The sequence below is a fragment of the Cydia splendana genome, chromosome 1 (genome assembly GCF_910591565.1).
Source record: "Cydia splendana chromosome 1, ilCydSple1.2, whole genome shotgun sequence".
Taxonomy (NCBI): Eukaryota; Metazoa; Arthropoda; class Insecta; order Lepidoptera; family Tortricidae; genus Cydia; species Cydia splendana.
The window spans coordinates 9045114-9064989 of record NC_085960.1 but is presented as its reverse complement, the minus strand read 5'-3'; the positions used below and the strand labels follow the sequence as shown (position 1 = coordinate 9064989).

At 41.1% G+C, this 19876-nt stretch overlaps 1 protein-coding gene across 3 annotated transcripts in view; it reads right to left on the bottom strand.

Moving 5' to 3' along the window:
• Window positions 1-19294, bottom strand: part of LOC134795188 (protein male-specific lethal-3) — a 68299-nt gene extending 49005 nt beyond the window's left edge. Inside the window, exons 1-13 of one of the 3 annotated variants that reach the window (XM_063767029.1) lie at window positions 18906-19294; window positions 18348-18526; window positions 17193-17368; window positions 16474-16582; window positions 11997-12185; window positions 11299-11424; window positions 9958-10133; window positions 9127-9298; window positions 2080-2181; window positions 1154-1256; window positions 779-866; window positions 585-669; window positions 264-348 (exon numbers count right to left, since the gene is read on the bottom strand). In XM_063767029.1, the coding sequence (XP_063623099.1) occupies window positions 276-348; window positions 585-669; window positions 779-866; window positions 1154-1256; window positions 2080-2181; window positions 9127-9298; window positions 9958-10133; window positions 11299-11424; window positions 11997-12185; window positions 16474-16582; window positions 17193-17368; window positions 18348-18526; window positions 18906-19007 (1680 nt within the window). In that variant the 5' untranslated portion in view covers window positions 19008-19294 and the 3' untranslated portion in view covers window positions 264-275. Of the gene's footprint in view, window positions 1-263; window positions 349-584; window positions 670-778; window positions 867-1153; window positions 1257-2079; window positions 2182-9126; window positions 9302-9957; window positions 10134-11298; window positions 11425-11996; window positions 12186-16473; window positions 16583-17192; window positions 17369-18347; window positions 18527-18905 lie in introns of all 3 variants that reach the window. The other 2 variants (XM_063767021.1, XM_063767033.1) reach the window with 2 other exon arrangements.
• Window positions 19295-19876: the final 582 nt, after the last annotated feature.

Below are 19876 nucleotides of genomic sequence, written 5' to 3'. Positions count from 1 at the left end.
GTGAGAATCAGGTTTTCGATATTTATTTTAGAAAACGCCCAAATACACATTGGACAGGCGGAATACCACCCTAACATGGGACATAGCAGTCTTTATAATGTAATTTGATAATTTCTGTTGAATCCAAGGATTCATAATTAGTAAACCACCATAAACTCCATAAAGTATTACATATTAATTAAGAATTTGCTTTAAATATCGTACATACATCAACTTCTTGAAATAAAAGCTGCAACTGTGTATGTAATTATTTAGATGAAAGTACGTAGATATGTTCAATGTGACCGCGACACGTTGTCCGCTATGTAGTACATCTCTCCGAACCATTCACTGTGCTCGTCCAAGTACCTGCATGATAAATTTATAAAGCAACATTTCAATAAGTTAATTAAGTTAGGGTGGTATTCCACCTGTCCAATGTGTATTTTGTCTCACATTTTGCTTAATGAGAGAGTGAGACGCAATGACATTGAACAAATGGAATACCACCATTAGTCAACTTCTTTTTATATGTATAAATATTAGAGAACTTAAACAATAGTTAAATAAGTATTTGGAATACTCTGAAATGACAGTATACTTACTGGACAAACATATCAATATGCTTTAGGATGAGTTTCAATTTGAAATCTGGCATCTGCGTTGCATTTAAGAAGTCCGGTAATTTCACTGAAATGCAAAAAAGGGAAATATTATTTATACGCTTCATATTTATCAATAACTAAACCACCAAATTAACAATGGCCTATCAACAAGATCATAAGAAAAATGCAATTACCAAAGAGTCTAGCAAGATGTATGGCGCCGTAGACCCGGCACGGGAGATGCTCTGTGCCCTCTCGAGGGATTATCTGCCATTTGGCCACCTGCACATGAAACAGAATATCACCACGACGAAAGACGAAACAATCGAGAAATATTGGTTAGTTTCCTATAGATGACAGATAAGTTAAATTGATTTACAGCAAACATAAACTCGCATTTAGTCATACTTATTTTCTGCTTTATAATATTTTAACAATGGAAAAATTCGATCATAACACGACGTGACGTCACAACTGGCGTCCTTCATACAACAAAATTATCTGTTTTCATAATGACACGTCGTTTTGTAGTTTAATATATAGCCATATAGTTGAAATAAGAAGTATACCTTCTCGAGCAGCAGAGACAGCGGCGTCCTTGTCGGCGGCGCGGCGGGCTCCTGCGCCGGCCGCGCCCAGCACTCGCTCAGCGACGACCCGCTGCTGCCCACGCTGAACATGGAAGTATACAACAAAATTACAAATAAACTTGGGTTGCTATTAATACTTGCGTGCCGTGCCACTGGTGCCGAATGATAAAAAAACCGCTTAAATAAATCCCGTTCAAAAAGTGACTTTAACCGTAGGAGGTATAGAGGTCTATACGACTCAAAATTATTATCGCTATTCAGGAGAAAAAAACTTGGCGAAGGATGCAGCAGATGAGCTGTTATATGAATTGGAACCGTGTAGATAAGGCGGTAATAACTTGCTTTTTAAATGGGTTTGAAGCTTGTCACTAAGCCCCATCTATACGGTCCAAGAACTTCAATAAGATGCAATATTCGATACATTGCTAACTACAGAGTACATACAATGAATTCAGTCGATCGACCAAATACCGCAATGTGACGAAAATCGCATGCAAGTTCTTGAACCGTCTAAATGGGGCTTAGAACGGAAGCAGTCTTTTCGGTCGCCAACCGCACCGCATAGCATAGCGAGCATAAGCTCCAAAAGTCACCCTCGTTTATATCTAAGTGCCTACTATAACAGCTAATTCAATTACGGAAAGTGCCGTTTTTGAAAGAAGAATTTAAATTACTTATTGTAAAGAAATAAATATCACAAAATTGACATCTAACTGGTTAGGGCCACTTGCACCAACCCACTAACCCGGGGTAAGAGGTTAAACCGTTAACCCAGTGTCAAATTGTACTGGTAACCATGGTAACTCTAGGTTTCACCGGTTAACCCCGGGTTAGTGGAATGGTGCAAGTGGCGCTTAGTTTTTTATTCCGTCAGTTTAAGGTGGGTTAAGGCCGTACGGTCGTACCTGGATGAGAGGGTCTCGAACGCGCGCTGTTCGCCCGTGGACGTGCAGGGCGCGGGCTCCTCGTTCTCCGAGTGGGACACCGCCGACTTGTGCGACCGCAACCTGCCGGAATTACACAATGGTTGTTTATTATGACATGTGCTTGTTGAAATGTAATTTTACTAGATACTTGAAAATTGAACAAAAAAAATCAATGCACGCATAGATTAATTCAGGTGTAAATATATATTACACCTATTATTAATATAATAGACTATAACTACAACACATTTCCACTGGAATAGTTGACGTCCGAGGCAAATTCATCGTGACTCTCCTAAATTTTGAAATAAATGTTAGACACTTCAAGAGCTAACGACCTGTGGGACCACGGGCCCTTCTCTGGTTACGCCATTGATCCCACCGCACAAACCTATCGTAGAGTGGTATTCCAGCTATTCAATTTCTTTGTCCAATGTGTATTGCGTCTCACATTTTGCTTTAATGAGAGAGTGAGACACATTGACATTGGACAATGAAATTGGACAGGTGAGCACGAACCTCAAGCACCTTCGAGCAACACGGAAGGGAGGCGGCATTCGCACTATTTCCACTCTGCCTACGTACAAGATCAACTGATCTAGCGCGGGTAATAAAACTAGTTGCGCTCGGATTTTACACTAGACCGAATCCAGACGCGCGCGTGAACACAGCAGCAGAAAAAATGCCTAATTGCTCCGTTTTTTGTAGTAAAAAGAGGTCGGGGACATCAAATTTACAAAAAGAAGGTGTTACATTTCACATGTAATATTGTTTTTACATATCATACGTTTAATTACATTTAAACATAATTATTATATTTTAGTCTCATGTAATTGTTGGATTTATCGATTTTGCTCGCCCAGTATAAATTGCGGATCGGTCGAGCGACAAATCCGACTTCTCATCTCTCAGAACCACAGACCAACCCCTATAGACCGAGCTTATAGGACGACTCGCGGTCACCGCCCGTATGGTGTATAGGTCAAATATAAGATTGTTCGCGCGCCGCTCCGATCAGTTGCGCCCAAGGTTACGACCTGTTAGCAGTGTGCAGTGTGCAATTGGGAAATCATGGGATATTGCAGCGTAAAATGGTGTGGCAAGTCATCTAAGACTTCTACTTACAAAACAGATGGAATAACATCCCACAGGAAAGCGAAATTCATTATTTCATTGAATAATGTTTCTTGTCCGCGGGGTTCATTTTATACTGGTCAGTAAGCAGAGGCGAAGTATGTCCGTCCCTTTTCGTCAACTTGAAAATGCAATGCGCTATCCCTTTCCCTTTCGACTAGTGATGTGACGATGATGGTTTTTCAGTTGCGGAAACTTCGTGCTTCGTCATACCGTATTGTACCATTTTAGACATAATATATAGGTAACATGTTGTGTAAGTTTTTTTAGAATCCTCTAGGCTAGCGGAGCAGTTAGGCCGCATGTCACGAGATGGACCTGATGATGAACTTCAAAGAAGTTCGAGGGAACTCGGTGTTGGTTTGTGATAGACATATGTTGTATGGGTTTTTTAGAATCCTCTAGGTGAGCAGTTAGGTCTCATGTCACGAGATGGACCTGATGATGAACTTCAAAGAAGTTCGAGGGAACTCGGTGTTGGTTTGTGATAGACATATGTTGTATGGGTTTTTTAGAATCCTCTAGGTGAGCAGTTAGGTCTCATGTCACGAGATGGACCTGATGATGAACTTCAAAGAAGTGCGAGGGAATTCGGTGTTGGGTTGTGATAGACATATGTTGTATGGGTTATTTAGAATCCTCTAGGTGAGCAGTTAGGTCTCATGTCACGAGATGGACCTGATGATGAACTTCAAAGAAGTTCGAGGGAACTCGGTGTTGGTTTGTGATAGACATATGTTGTATGGGTTTTTTAGAATCCTCTAGGTGAGCAGTTAGGTCTCATGTCACGAGATGGACCTGATGATGAACTTCAAAGAAGTGCGAGGGAACTCGGTGTTGGTTTGTGATAGACATATGTTGTATGGGTTATTTAGAATCCTCTAGGTGAGCAGTTAGGTCTCATGTCACGAGATGGACCTGATGATGAACTTCAAAGAAGTGCGAGGGAACTCGGTGTTGGTTTGTGATAGACATATGTTGTATGGGTTATTTAGAATCCTCTAGGTGAGCAGTTAGGTCTCATGTCACGAGATGGACCTGATGATGAACTCCAAAGAAGTGCGAGGGAACTCGGTGTTGGTTTGTGATAGACATATGTTGTATGGGTTTTTTAGAATCCTCTAGGTAAGCAGTTAGGTCTCATGTCACGAGATGGACCTGATGATGAACTTCAAAGAAGTGCGAGGGAACTCGGTGTTGGTTTGTGATAGACATATGTTGTATGGGTTTTTTTAGAATCCTCTAGGTGAGCAGTTAGGTCTCATGTCACGAGATGGACCTGATGATGAACTTCAAAGAAGTGCGAGGGAACTCGGTGTTGGTTTGTGATAGACATATGTTGTATGGGTTTTTTAGAATCCTCTAGGTGAGCAGTTAGGTCTCGTGTCACGAGATGGACCTGATGATGAACTTCAAAGAAGTGCGAGAGAACTCGGAGTTGATTTGTAATAGGCATATGTTATTGGTCCATTTGAATATGTTTTCAATACAACCTTCTATGACCTTAATAAAACGGACAAAAGAAAATAATTGTATGAGATTTTGGCGACACTTTTTTCTCGTATCGAAAGAGATTGCGATTCTGAGTGGAAATAATAAAAAAATTCTAAACTTTAAAATTCAAGTTCTGGGTACTTTAAACAGAAATGCCCTAATATGTTAAGTAAAAATTTCAGGTACATTGTTAAATTACTTAATGAAATATTAAATTAATCAATAAGTATAATTATTAAGAGCGCTATTACATTTCGGCGTTGAGCGAGTTTAGGTATTTTACGCGCTGCGGCAGGCCGTGCGAGCTCAGTATGCCGATCCCTTCTACCACACTCGCACTACAATGATGGATTAAACATTCTTGATCCTTCGCGAAGCATATTGAAATCAACCATAACAACACTAACTGTACTTAACTTTTAAAGTTCTAAAACTGTTATTTGGTAAGTACGAAAATACTAAATGCAGTGCAAATGTGCATAGGGGCTGTTCATAAATTACGTCATCTATTTTTGACGATTTTTGACCCCCCCACCCCTCAAATCATCCAAAAATCAAGCTTCGGATGAATCTGTTTCCTCCTACGTCATGTTACCATCATCCGATGTCCAGAACCCCCCCCCCCATCTCCTCCCATTTGAAACGACGTAATTTATGAATAGCCCCATACTCGTACTTATGAAGGTATATTACTCGAAAGAAATTATAGGTACCTACTCGCTTATTTACATGTTTCGTCATTGCATTTGGTACCTATAGGTTGTAAAGTTTGTATCAACGAGGGTTTAAATTAAATTAAAAATTAAAAATATTTTATTTCGGACAAGATATCCATATTCTATACAACATAAATAAATTACAAAAACACACCCAATAGATTTCCGGAATTTCACAAAATAAATTAAATAAATTAAATAATATAATTAAAAATATTTTTTACTTTGTATACATTCTTCCTCAGTTAAAAACGAACTGGTACTGAGGATCTGATGATGATTAAGGTGGTCACGGATACCAATCAACCATGTAGTAACATGATTAGGCTCGTTTGATTCGTCTCAACAAGATCTTTGACACTGAAGATACACAGGGTCTGATGATGGAGCTGGAAGGTGGCCACGGGTACCAGTCTATCATGTAACTAAACAACTTCGTGTTTGGGCTCGTTTGATTCGTCTCAACAAGATCTTTGACACAAGACAGTACTCAGGGTCTGATGATGGAGCTGGAAGGTACCATTACCAATCAACCATGCAACTAAACCACATCGTGTTTAGAATCGTTTGATTCGTCTCAACAAGATCTTTGACACTAGGTGATACTCAGAGTCTGATGATGGAGCGCGAAGGTGGCGACGGGTACCTGTCTATCAGCTCCATCATCAGACCCTGAGTAGTATCTTGTGTCAAACATCTTATTGCGACGAATCAAACGAGCCCAAACACGAAGTGGTTCAGTTACATGGTAGACTGGTACCCGTGGCCACAGTCCAGCTCCATCATCAGACCCTGAGTACTAACTTGTGTCAAAGATCTTGTTGCGACGAATCGAACGAAGCCAAACACGAAGTGGTGTAGTTGCATGGTTGATTGGTACCGGTGACCACCTTCCGGATCCATCATCATACCCTCAGTACTACCTTGTGTCAAAGATCTTGTTGCGACAAATCAAACGAGCCTAAACACGAAGTGGTTTAGTGGCATGGTTGATTGGTACCGGTGACCACCTGCCGGCTCCATCATCAGACCCTGAGTACTATCTTGTGTCAAAGATCTTGTTGAGACGAATCAAACGAGCCTAAACACGAAGTGGTTTAGTTGCATGGTTGATTGGTACCGGTGACCACCTTCCGGCTCCATCATCAGACCCTGAGTATTATCTTGTGCCAAAGATCTTGTTGAGACGAATCAAACGAGCCCAAACACGAAGTGGTTTAGTTGCATGGTTGATTGGTACCGGTGACCACCTTCCGGCTCCATCATCAGACCCTGAGTACTATCTTAAGTCAAAGATCTTGTTGAGCCGAATCAAACGAGCCCAAACACGAAGTGGTTTAGTTGCATGGTTGATTGGTACCGGTGACCACCTTCCGGCTCCAACATCAGACCCTGAGTACTATCTTGTGTCAAAGATCTTATAGAAACGAATAAAACGAGCCTAAACACGAAGTGGTTTAGTGGCATGGTTGATTGGTACCGGTGACCACCTGCCGGCTCCATCATCAGACCCTGAGTACTATCTTGTGTCAAAGATCTTGTTGAGACGAATCAAACGAGCCTAAACACGAAGTGGTTTAGTTGCATGGTTGATTGGTACCGGTGACCACCTTCCGGCTCCATCATCAGACCCTGAGTATTATCTTGTGCCAAAGATCTTGTTGAGACGAATCAAACGAGCCCAAACACGAAGTGGTTTAGTTGCATGGTTGATTGGTACCGGTGACCACCTTCCGGCTCCATCATCAGACCCTGAGTACTATCTTAAGTCAAAGATCTTGTTGAGCCGAATCAAACGAGCCCAAACACGAAGTGGTTTAGTTGCATGGTTGATTGGTACCGGTGACCACCTTCCGGCTCCATCATCAGACCCTGAGTACTATCTTGAGTCAAATAAATACATATAGAATGTCAGGTCGTTTCAAATATTTTTAATCCTGTCCGGTAGTTTATTAAACTGTACCATTATAAATTATAATACTATAAAAACAGTGCTAGGATCAAAGTCTCTCGTTGCGGTTTACACGCACACAGTATAGCGTTTTACACGGCGCCCGCCGCACACAATGATAAAAAACCTCGTCGTCGCCGTTGAAAATGTGCGGAGCCGACCGACACACGTCCTGCCTCTACAAGCTCTGCCGCGGCACTGAGCTGGCGCAGCGCGCGTCATCGGTAATATAGAGTAGTTTTCAAAAAATTGCCAAAAAATTATAGTAGAATTTCATAAACACTAATGTATACCAACAGTATAAGCAAACGTTGCAGATTGCTTGAGTATGAAAATGACTTCGATATTAAGTAGATTTTCGTAGGAATTGACACTTGTTTCGGAGAGAAAATCGAGTTCGTTTTACTTTGATTTTCTCTTTCTCAAAGGTATGTAGGAAAAATATAGTTTGATATGCCTAAAGTACAGGGTATTAGTAATACAAAATAGCCAGGTTTAGCAGAGTAAAATTCTCAACATTTCCAAATAAGAGCTCGCCATTCAGTGCTTCACGGGGTTTTTCGGAAACGACCATCAGAAAAAAAATCATTACTAATTTAATAAGTCCTTTTTCTAATATTTACAACGATATTTATAAAGATAAGAAGACGCTTTTACTGGAACAAGTACTCATTGTTTCTAATAATGAGCGCAAAGTCCTGAATTTCGTCGACTAGTATCATCAATTTTGCATTATTTCGACTTTTCTTGTAAGAGCGCTCTTAAGTAAGTTTACTCTAAGGGCCACTTGCACCATTTACTAACTCGGGGTTAACCGGTTAAACCTAGAGTTACCATGGTTACCAGTACAATTTGACACTGGGTTAACGGTTTAACCGGTTAACCCCGGGTTAGTGGGATGATGCAAGTGGCCCTTAGTATACTAAATTGGTAACAATTTTACCACAATAAATTTCGATGTCACTGGTAGCAGTACCCACTACCTGTAATGAACATGTCCCATCCCTACATTTACACGTGTCAGCGCGCCATGTTTAAAACGACCAATCGCAACGCCGTGAGCTCCCCTCCCGCACCTCACAGTTTGGTGATTTGCGTCGGGAACAAAATGGCCAATAAGTATTAGGTTTCTAGAGGCGGTGTTCTGTGCTCAGAACACAATAAAATTCTTCGACGATATGTGTTAGTGTGCGTGTTGTGACACTTGTGACTCGTCCGTACACAAAAAGAGATCGAGGTTTGTAAGATTTGTCTTTGACTTGTGTCATTTTCTATGTATTTGTATCGTCATTACAGATTGGATTTTGTATGTAAGTGTGTGAGAAGTGAGACTGTGTGCACCTTTCCCCCCGCAAAAAATGGCAGAAAGATTTGTACGGTAAGATATATCGCTTGGGCCCCTCCCTTCCGACGTGTCGGAAGCCGGTGTTGCTCGAAGTCAAGCACGATCGAGTTGGCGGCGCACTGTGAACGCCCTCTGCCCCATCTAATTTAGGGGAATAGGACTAAACGCGGGTAGCACCACGCACAAATTGTCAATTGTCGTTTTAACGATTAACGGTTTAACAGTTTGGTGCAATAAACCGTCTGTCGCAGTTAAAACATTAGCTACATTTTATTGTACGGCAAGTTTCATAGTTCTCTGCCGACTGGCGCTGATCAGTCTGACAATTGTAGTCAGTGCAACTGGTCGTACGTCGTGTCAAGACAACGTTGATGAAGCAGTCTCACCGGCGGTTGATGTTGCCGCTGCGCGTGGCGGGGCGCGCCTCGCGCTTGCCGTCGGCCTCGTCGGCGCTCGGCTCGCTCTTGGCGGGCTCTTTGTTGTTGGTCGCGTTGTTGCCATTGTTGGCTTCCTCACTAGCGCCCGCTGGCTCCTCGTGATTGTTGGACTGCTCTTCTGCTGCTGTTCGAAAACACGGATACTTTACTATAAACAACTACTGTCTCTGTGAACTGTAGATTTCGTTCCGCATATGAAAAAAATCCGAAAACTAAATCGACAAATAAATTCCATATAATTGTCGAATTCGTAGATAACTCGAATCGGTTGAGAAATGCGACCTGTAGAGGAGAAGAGCCGGACATACGGCTTGGGTATTGCCCAAGCTGAAACGGAGACGCTTTGTTCCTACTCGGTCGACAAGGTATCGATCGAGTAGAGTCCTAAAACGTCAAAGGTGGACAAACATCAAAAGTATTTAGTTTTGTAGTTCCTTTCATTATCGTAATCAACAGATCGACACACATTTTCAATAATAATATAGCCACTTTCGTCCGTTATCATTATCAAACAAAGCATGTCAGTATAATGGTTGACAAAAGTACTGGTCGATTGACGAAAGCTGGCACAAATGGAATGAACGAAACGAATTATATCTGTCAGTGTGTGACTGACACATGTATCGGTATACAGCCAGGCCAGAGTCAGCATTTTTTGGTTCATCTATTATGTTTAGTACCTACACAATATATGGATATTTGCATTCACTCATTCATTCCATTTGTAAATCGAGCTGTAGGTAGGTGTGAAACAAGAAAGCATTAATGTTGACTATGTACCTGCGGGTGCGTCCGCCTCGGTGGGGTCGGGCGGCAAGTGCGAGTACTCGGGTATCTTCGGGCTCTTGATGTCCTCCGGGTCCTCTTTGTCCACGCCCTCGCCCGCGGCCGTCTCCATACACGCGCCTTCTTCTTCGTCCACCTCGGATTTCAGTTCCTCCTCCTCTGTCTCATCTCTAAAATATTGACAGCATATAAAATGGTTCGATCAACTATTTCTTGTTGTTATTCTGTCCCATCAGCCAGGAGACAATAGTAGCATAGTTTCTTAGAAGAGCTTACTGTACCATGTTCTACAAACGTGCTTAGTAGATGTCCCATTATGGAAAGGCCTTATAACTACCAAAAAAATCAAGTTTGGTTCATTTAAATACGAAATAACTAGTATTTTAAGAGTGACCCAGGAGACCGTAACCATGGCAACTAGTGACAAGAAAAAGTTAATTCACCCAAATATCTTCTAATAATACCTATACATGCGAAAGTATTTAGCTGTTACCTTTTCACGCTTAAACCGTTGAACCGATTTAAATGTGAGTTGGTAATGAGATAGATCGCGGCCCGGGGAAGGACATAGGATTTATCAATCATCATCATCATCATTCCAAGTAGACGAAGTCGCACGCAGAAGCTAGTTATATCTATATTAATGTTTTATTATTATTATTGAAATTGTGTTCTTAATTATTTATATTTTATTAGTTTAGTTAGTTATTAAGCTAATTAAGAATGTAAATTGCAGTGCCCTTGCAGGGCTCATAGCTGATCTTGTTTTGATGTACCACCTTACCTATGAAATCAATAAATTACTGAATACTAAATATAAAGCGAGAACTGGTTTACCTACTGGTGTTTGGTGGCGGTGGTGATAATAAAATGAGGTAAAAACTAATTGCCACCGAAACATTGCCGTGCGCCGCTGGAGTAGGCGCTGGACATGGTGACTTTATCGTCTAAGGGCCAGCTACACTAAACCGTCTGTCTTCTTCAAAAAGTTCACCAATTTTTACTGAATGGGAGTTGCGTTGATTTGCCCATTAAGGGCAGTTGCACCAAACACAGTTACCAGCCTGATCAGTGATCAACGTCACGCAGCAGAGATAGATGAAACTTCCCATACAATATTCAGCGAACGCTTTAACGGTGACAGACGGTTTGGTGCAACCGACCCTAAGGGTCACACCACACTAGCATCTTTTGAGCGTCGGCGTCTAGTCAGCGCAATGGAAAATGGTGTCGCTGAGCAGTTGTGCCAACGTTGCGTCTATCAGCAGCCATAGAGTTGACTCATAGTTAACTTGTGTGGTGGCCCTAAGTGTGGTGGATGCAACAGTGACTCACTCGTGCAGGAACTGGCCGCACAGCTCGTGGTACTGCTGCCGCTCTTGCTTGTACAGCAGCTGCGCGCGCAGCACGAAGTCGAAGTACACGCGCAGCCCGTCCGCCACCTCGCGTACCAGGTTCAATCTAACCGACACATACATCAACAATATTCTATCAGAAACATACATAACTCGTAGAAATAATCTTCTAATTGCTGTTCTGCGCTCATAAGCCCAGTCGTGGCATCTCAAAAACAAATGATTTGGGCAATATAATTTGAATTTTAAACTTGAAAAAGCTAGCGATCATCAAATTTTACATATGAACTGTCGAAAACGAATGGGAACACCAAGTGTCCAATATTGACTTACTGTATGATACATTCTAGTTATGAATTCTGTAACATTCGTTTATAAGACTGTTAGCTTAACAGTCTTGACGCGATTTATTTCATATAATTTTATTTTGACGCTTGGAGAGCCTTTACGCCTCGAAATCTTATTAGTACTAGTACTCTACTCTGACATTAGGGACCTTTTACATCTTCAAATTTAATGGATTGTTTTGTTAACCATAGAGGACTATACAATACATATAACAGATGTAATGTTTACCCAGGTATTGGCGGTTGTATTTATAATATTGCTATGTATTTTTCATGTCATGTCATTGTACATGTCATATTTTTTTGAATTTAGAAGTAAGAGGGCTCAAACCTGCAGGAGACGTCGCGCAAGTCGGGCTTCATGGGGGGGTCGTGGCGCGGGCGCTGCGGGTGCCAGGCGCCGGCGCGCGCGAACCACTTGACGAAGGACTCCAGCACCTGCGCCGCGCTCGGCGCCGCCGGCAGCCGCGACAGCCGGCCCCGCTTCACCACCAGGTGGTAGTCGAACGTCAGACGGTCTCTGTCCAAATGAAATTCGTTGCGTTCCTTGTTAGATAAAGGAACCAAGGAACAAGGAGGTTTGGCTCGTATAAACGCATGTATTTTTCGTGTAATTGTGTTATAAATCGAAGACGCAATTTTTGAGTCATAGAAATTTATTTTCTTTCTTCCTTTATCATATAAAAAAATCCTAGGTATACCTAAATTCTCCATAAAAATCGGGTTTGTTCGGGGAAACATGGTGGACAATTTTCCTTGGCATGTCCTAAAGGTGCGGTTGGATTTAAGTGTTAGGTATACCATCCTTTTATACAACTGATGATGTACTCTGTCTTATAATAAAACATTATTTTATGGTAGCTGATCACTGACATCACGAACTCATATAATCGTCGAATCTGGCAACCTTACCCGTTTAAAAATAATAATTGTGAATTTGTCTGTGAATTGATGTTCTGTTTCAGTGAGTCAAACTCCTTGCCATTCACAGCTGGACGCTGGCTGAATTCTAGAAGGATGTTAATTAGTGTAATACCATAAAGTCTAGCAATTTTATTCGCTTTACACATTGTTTTCTAAGTCTGTTTCTTTATTTTGTGATAAATTCCTTGACATTAACAGCTGGAGGCCAGCCGGCTTCTTGAAAGATGTTAATGTTTATTTAGTTTAGTGTGATGGGTATAGGCATATAATAGTACATTATTGTCGAGGCTCGGAAGTAGCTACTTGCAGGCTGAGGATTCGTTTTAAACGGACGACCTTGGGAGTCCGTTTAATTGAATCCGAAGCCAGCAAGTAGCCTTCCAGCCGAGTCATATATAGTGCTTTTCTCAAAAATGGTGCAAGAAATATAAATATCATAGAAATATTTTACAAAAGCAACTTTCTTACGTATATATTTTCACAGAAAAAAGTAGAAACAATTGAAAAATTAGCTTTGCCGCCTTTTTATTTTTTTAAGAGCGCTATTACATTTCGGCGTTGAGCGAGTTTAGGTATTTTACGCGCTGCGGCAGGCCGTGCGAGCTCAGTACGCCGATCCCTTCTACCACACTCGCACTACAATGATGGATTAAACATTCTTGATCCTTCGCGAAGCATATTGAAATCAACCATAACAACACTAACTGTACTTAACTTTTAAAGTTCTAAAACTGTTATTTGGTAAGTACGAAAATACTAAATGCAGTGCAAATGTACATAGGGGCTGTTCATAAATTACGTCATCTATTTTTGACGATTTTTGACCCCCCCCCACCCCTCAAATCATCCAAAAATCAAGCTTCGGATGAATCTGTTTCCTCCTACGTCATGTTACCATCATCCGATGTCCAGACCCCCCCCCCCCACTCCTCCCATTTGAAACGACGTAATTTATGAATAACCCCATACTTGTACTTATGAAGGTATATTACTCGAAAGAAATTATAGGTACCTACTCGCTTATTTACATGTTTCGTCATTGCATTTGGTACCTATAGGTTGTAAAGTTTGTATCAACGAGGGTTTAAAAACGAACTGGTACTGAGGATCTGATGATGATTAAGGTGGTCACGGATACCAATCAACCATGTAGTAACATGATTAGGCTCGTTTGATTCGTCTCAACAAGATCTTTGACACTGAAGATACACAGGGTCTGATGATGGAGCTGGAAGGTGGCCACGGGTACCAGTCTATCATGTAACTAAACAACTTCGTGTTTGGGCTCGTTTGATTCGTCTCAACAAGATCTTTGACACAAGACAGTACTCAGGCTCTGATGATGGAGCTGGAAGGTACCATTACCAATCAACCATGCAACTAAACCACATCGTGTTTAGGATCGTTTGATTCGTCTCAACAAGATCTTTGACACTAGGTGATACTCAGAGTCTGATGATGGAGCTGGAAGGTGGTCACCGGTACCAATCAACCATGCAACTAAACCACTTCGTGTTTAGGCTCGTTTTATTCGTTTCAACAAGATCTTTGACACAAGATAGTACTCAGGGTCTGATGTTGGAGCCGGAAGGTGGTCACCGGTACCAATCAACCATGCAACTAAACCATTTCGTGTTTAGGCACGTTTTATTCATCTCAACAAGATCTTTGACACAAGGTAGTACTCAGGGTCTGATGATGGAGCGCGAAGGTGGCGACGGGTACCTGTCTATCATCATCAGCTCCATCATCAGACCCTGAGTAGTATCTTGTGTCAAACATCTTATTGCGACGAATCAAATGAGCCCAAACACGAAGTGGTTCAGTTACATGGTAGACTGGTACCCGTGGCCACAGTCCAGCTCCATCATCAGACCCTGAGTACTAACTTGTGTCAAAGATCTTGTTGCGACGAATCGAACGAAGCCAAACACGAAGTGGTTTAGTTGCATGGTTGATTGGTACCGGTGACCACCTTCCGGATCCATCATCAGACCCTCAGTACTACCTTGTGTCAAAGATCTTGTTGCGACAAATCAAACGAGCCCAAACACGAAGTGGTTCAGTTACATGGTAGACTGGTACCCGTGGCCACAGTCCAGCTCCATCATCAGACCCTGAGTACTAACTTGTGTCAAAGATCTTGTTGCGACGAATCGAACGAAGCCAAACACGAAGTGGTTTAGTTGCATGGTTGATTGGTACCGGTCACCACCTTCCGGATCCATCATCAGACCCTCAGTACTACCTTGTGTCAAAGATCTTGTTGCGACAAATCAAACGAGCCCAAACACGAAGTGGTTCAGTTACATGGTAGACTGGTACCCGTGGCCACCTTCCAGCTCCATCATCAGATCCTGAGTACTATCTTGTGTCCAAGGTCTTGTTGAGACGAATCAAACGAGCCTAAACACGAAGTGGTTTAATTGCATTGTTGATTGGTACTGGTGACCACCTTCCGGCTCCATCATCAGACCCTGAGTACTATCTTAAGTCAAAGATCTTGTTGAGCCGAATCAAACGAGCCCAAACACGAAGTGGTTTAGTTGCATGGTTGATTGGTACCGGTGACCACCTTCCGGCTCCATCATCAGACCCTGAGTACTATCTTGTGTCAAAGATCTTGTTGAGATGAATAAAACGAGCCTAAACACAAAGTGGTTTAGTTGCATGGTTGATTGGTACCGGTGCCCACCTTCCGGCTCCATCATCAGACCCTGAGTACTATCTTGAGTCAAATAAATACATATAGAATGTCAGGTCGTTTCAAATATTTTTAATCCTGTCCGGTAGTTTATTAAACTGTACCATTATAAATTATAATACTATAAAAACGGTGCTAGGATCAAAGTCTCTCGTTGCGGTTTACACGCACACAGTATAGCGTTTTACACGGCGCCCGCCGCACACAATGATAAAAAACCTCGTCGTCGCCGTTGAAAATGTGCGGAGCCGAGCGACACACGTCCTGCCTCTACAAGCTCTGCCGCGGCACTGAGCTGGCGCAGCGCGCGTCATCGGTAATATAGAGTAGTTTTCAAAAAATTGCCAAAAAATTATAGTAGAATTTCATAAACACTAATGTATACCAACAGTATAAGCAAACGTTGCAGATTGCTTGAGTATGAAAATGACTTCGATATTAAGTAGATTTTCGTAGGAATTGACACTTGTTTCGGAGAGAAAATCGAGTTCGTTTTACTTTGATTTTCTCTTTCTCAAAGGTATGTAGGAAAAATATAGTTTGATATGCCTAAAGTACAGGGTATTAGTAATACAAAATAGCCAGGTTTAGCAGAGTAAAATTCTCAACATTTCCAAATAAGAGCTCGCCATTCAGTGCTTCACGGGGTTTTTCGGAAACGACCATCAGAAAAAAAATCATTACTAATTTAATAAGTCCTTTTTCTAATATTTACAACGACATTTATAAAGATAAGAAGACGCTTTTACTGAAACAAGTACTCATTGTTTCTAATAATGAGCGCAAAGTCCTGAATTTCGTCGACTAGTATCATCAATTTTGCATTATTTCGACTTTTCTTGTAAGAGCGCTCTTAATAAAAAAATAGAAGTGTATTTTTCTGCCGAAAATACGCCAACCTATTTGAGACAGCTAAATAGTCGCGGTACTAATCATCTGTTTGGCTGTTTAATGGGCCTGTGCCTTCATTTGATATGGCCTTTTCAACTTTTAAAAAGTTTGGAACTCGACAAATAATGGAATTTGTATGCAACATTGCAGTCCCAAAATCGAGACTGCAATGTTTTTAACTTTTTAATTTTTGACTGACCATAAACTACGCGCTTCGCAACCTATTTTTTAAACGGCAAAGTCGACTTTGCCGTCCATTTTTGAGAAAAAGATCATAGGGTATAGGTACCTGAGCGCGGAGGGCAGCGTGATGTGCGCGCGGCCCTGGTGCGGCGGCGGCGAGTGCGGGCTGCTGCAGCCCGAGCCCATGGACGAGTCCGTGTCACCCGTCGATCCGTCTGCAAACCATCATTTATTTATTGTTCTACTTATTATACAAGTATCAGGCATTTGCCAACAGAAACAAAAAGCATTTACTCTATTCTCCATAGCAGTACCGCACAACCGTTCCGTACGGACAAACGTAAACTAGTAGTTTTGGCGCTTTGGCGAAATAACAGTTTTGTAGAACTACAGTCACTGTAGTTCAGCATGTGCAGTTCTGTACAAAGGGTAGTTTAGTTAGTAGCTAAATTCAGAGAAATTATTTTCCTTTAAAAGAAAAGTAAATGACAGCAGGACACACAATTTAAATAGATGGATCTAAACTAGTCCCTATTTCAACACTACAAAACTACTAATGCAAGCAAAGCAACGCACCCCACTCACACAAGAACATCCCTAACTGGTAGGTACCTATTTCTCTTAATTCTCTGTGCGCCCAATGCGCCGCGCTGCGAGTGTCAGTACGCGGTTCAGTTGGTGCGATGGAACACGAAAGTAAACCATTCCCTGTCACAACACTACAAAACTACTCATACAAAGCAATATGATACACAATGACAAAAATTTTTAGGTTTATTTATTGCACTGCACAGTTTTCAAATGTCAAATGAGCACTCGATCTACCTGAAGGCATGTGATTAGTAGGCATTCCTCGGCTACTGTTATGGTCGCTAGTCGCAGGCTCACCGTCGGGCTGCGTGCTGGACGAGGAGCCGTCGTCGCTGAAGCCGTGGCGCGCGCGCTTGGCCGGGCCCGCGCCGCTGCCCTTCTTGCGCTCGCGCCGGTACAAGTAGGCACCACTGTACACATTTTGCGATAATAACTAACACTATCTGGGAAAAAGACAGTGGCATAACAATACCAGGTGAAGCCCATGGGAATTCATCAAATCGGGGCCTGTGCTGACGGCTTCTAAGTCAAATTGGGGCCCCTCTTAAGTATCATTTTACTACCGGAAAAGAAGTTTGAGATTTTCATACTATAAATAATACATGAACCTTACTTTTCATGTAAAAAAATATGAATTAAAAATACTAAGATGATATAATTTAACTTTGTATGGATCACACAAGAATTAACCTCTAGTATCCCATGGTCCTAATACTAGTACAAATTACCTGCAATGAAATTTGAAACATTAAATGGAACAGAGTTGCTTTTGTTTTGTTTGCTTTTAAAACGACACAAATTCAATTCTATTTTCTAATACCATTGATACAAATTTTTCTTGTATGGTGATTATGGTGGGCCACTATAGCCCTTACCACCTAGTCCAAGTGTTAGAATATCATATTTAGATGACTAACTTAAATAGCCTGCAAAAATAGTACATCTATATTAATTATGTGTGCCTTACAATTTTGACAAGCTATAACTTCAGTGAGATGTACCTGCAATAATATGTTACACAATGAAGGCCGCAAAAATATTTTTGCAGCCTTCATTGTGTAACATATTATTACAGGTGACTGTACCAACTTAAAACTCTATATCCATTTCACTATATAAGCTCCAATATTTGAGTCTTAACTTCAAACTTGGGTAAATCCATCTGTCAGATTATGCGATATTGGTATTAAGAAAAGGTAATAAGGTAGATATTTGCTGAAAGGGTCGAATGATTTGACCTGAGTTTGAAGTTAACTGACACATTTATTTGTAGAAATATTTATGCTTTGCTATTATCAGTCATTAATATGCTAACTTAGAAGTTAGCATATTAATGAATGATTCATTCTAACTTTCCAAATCTATTATTGATAAATGTGGTTGACATACAGTTGCAATTGTGACTTCTCAGCGAGATCTCGTTGTAGCTGCCGGTTTTCTTCTGTGTCTTTTAACACAAAATCCTCGCTCACACATCGGTCCCATGAGGAATTCCAGCCTTGAAAATGTATCAGATATTCCACTGATCTCCTGCCCCGTTTGTCCTTGCTTTCTATCACTTCTAATACCTTAAAAGAAAAAAAAAAAAACAACCAAATCAATTAAACACCATGCCATAGCCTAAATTGACATTTTGATGCTAGTTGTAAGGTTACATTTTATAAAAAATAATTATAGGGTCCCAGCGCGCATAAGTTGTTAACTGGTGACCGAAGAGCTGGCGGCTACCTCGCACAACGTATCAGCATTGCGATACAGCGAGGAAATGCCGCCAGCATCCTTGGTACAATGCCTCAAGGGCCTATTTTAGATTCAAGCTAGTTATTAATTTCGTTTAGTAGTACCACTGTATATATATTGTATATAAATATTTAATATAATACTATAGCAAAAATAAATTAAAACAAATACAAAAAATAATGCAATTAGTTGGTAACTGTAGAATACCTTTGAATCATACAGGACTTTAGCTTTTGTGGGATCTGGTTCATAACATAAAACACGTTCACCCTCAGTGAATTTGTAACGTACTCCTCTTGTAGACACCATTTTTGATTCACTAGAAGCCAGAGTTGAATTAATGTGAGCCCGTGTGATTATTTTAGTTTGATACTCCCGCGCTCGGTGACGAATGTCTAACTATACTTCAAAATTTTAATATTAACGGTAGTAAAACGTGTTTTATATTGTATATGTTTTATTGTTATAGTTTCAGGCGAAAACTATTTAATATTACGACGCCAAAACGAAATAAATGCAATTTATTTAAGATTTAATCGGGCGTCACCTCGCCCGGTAGTGTTATTGTTTGTGTCTATGAGTCCAAACCGAGATAAGGAGCTCAAATACTTAAACAGGCGGAGTGATTAGAAAACTAAAAAGGCTGGAGGGTAATGAACGTGCAAAGCTACGAAATACAATTTGGACTCTGTACTAGATATATATCTGTCAATGTCATAGCGTTTTGTGTCTGCATATAATAGTTCCTGCATTCACGGCTATATATCGCCTCGCTACTTTATTTGTTTGAAAAGACAAAAAACTCTACTTATGACAAGGGAGTATGGCTTAGAGCTGAAGCCTGAGGGGCTACCGCGAAAACCGAAATTCGCAAATTACGGGGATCTTTCTCTTTTACTCCAATGAAGGCGTAATAAGAGTGACAGAGAAAAATGTCCGCAATTTGCAAACTTCGATTTTCGCGGTTATAGCCCTGTCCAGATGGACGAAAAAAAAAAATATTCTTTTAAAGTCAGTCCATGAAAAGTCTGCAGTGGATTTGATAGCCCACGCAGTGCACGTGTTATTTTAAACGTCAAAGTCTATAAAATTATGACGTATTAAATGACACTTGCACTGCGTGGGCTATCAAATTTGCTGCAGACTTTTCTTGGTCCGACTCTAGTTTATATATTGTT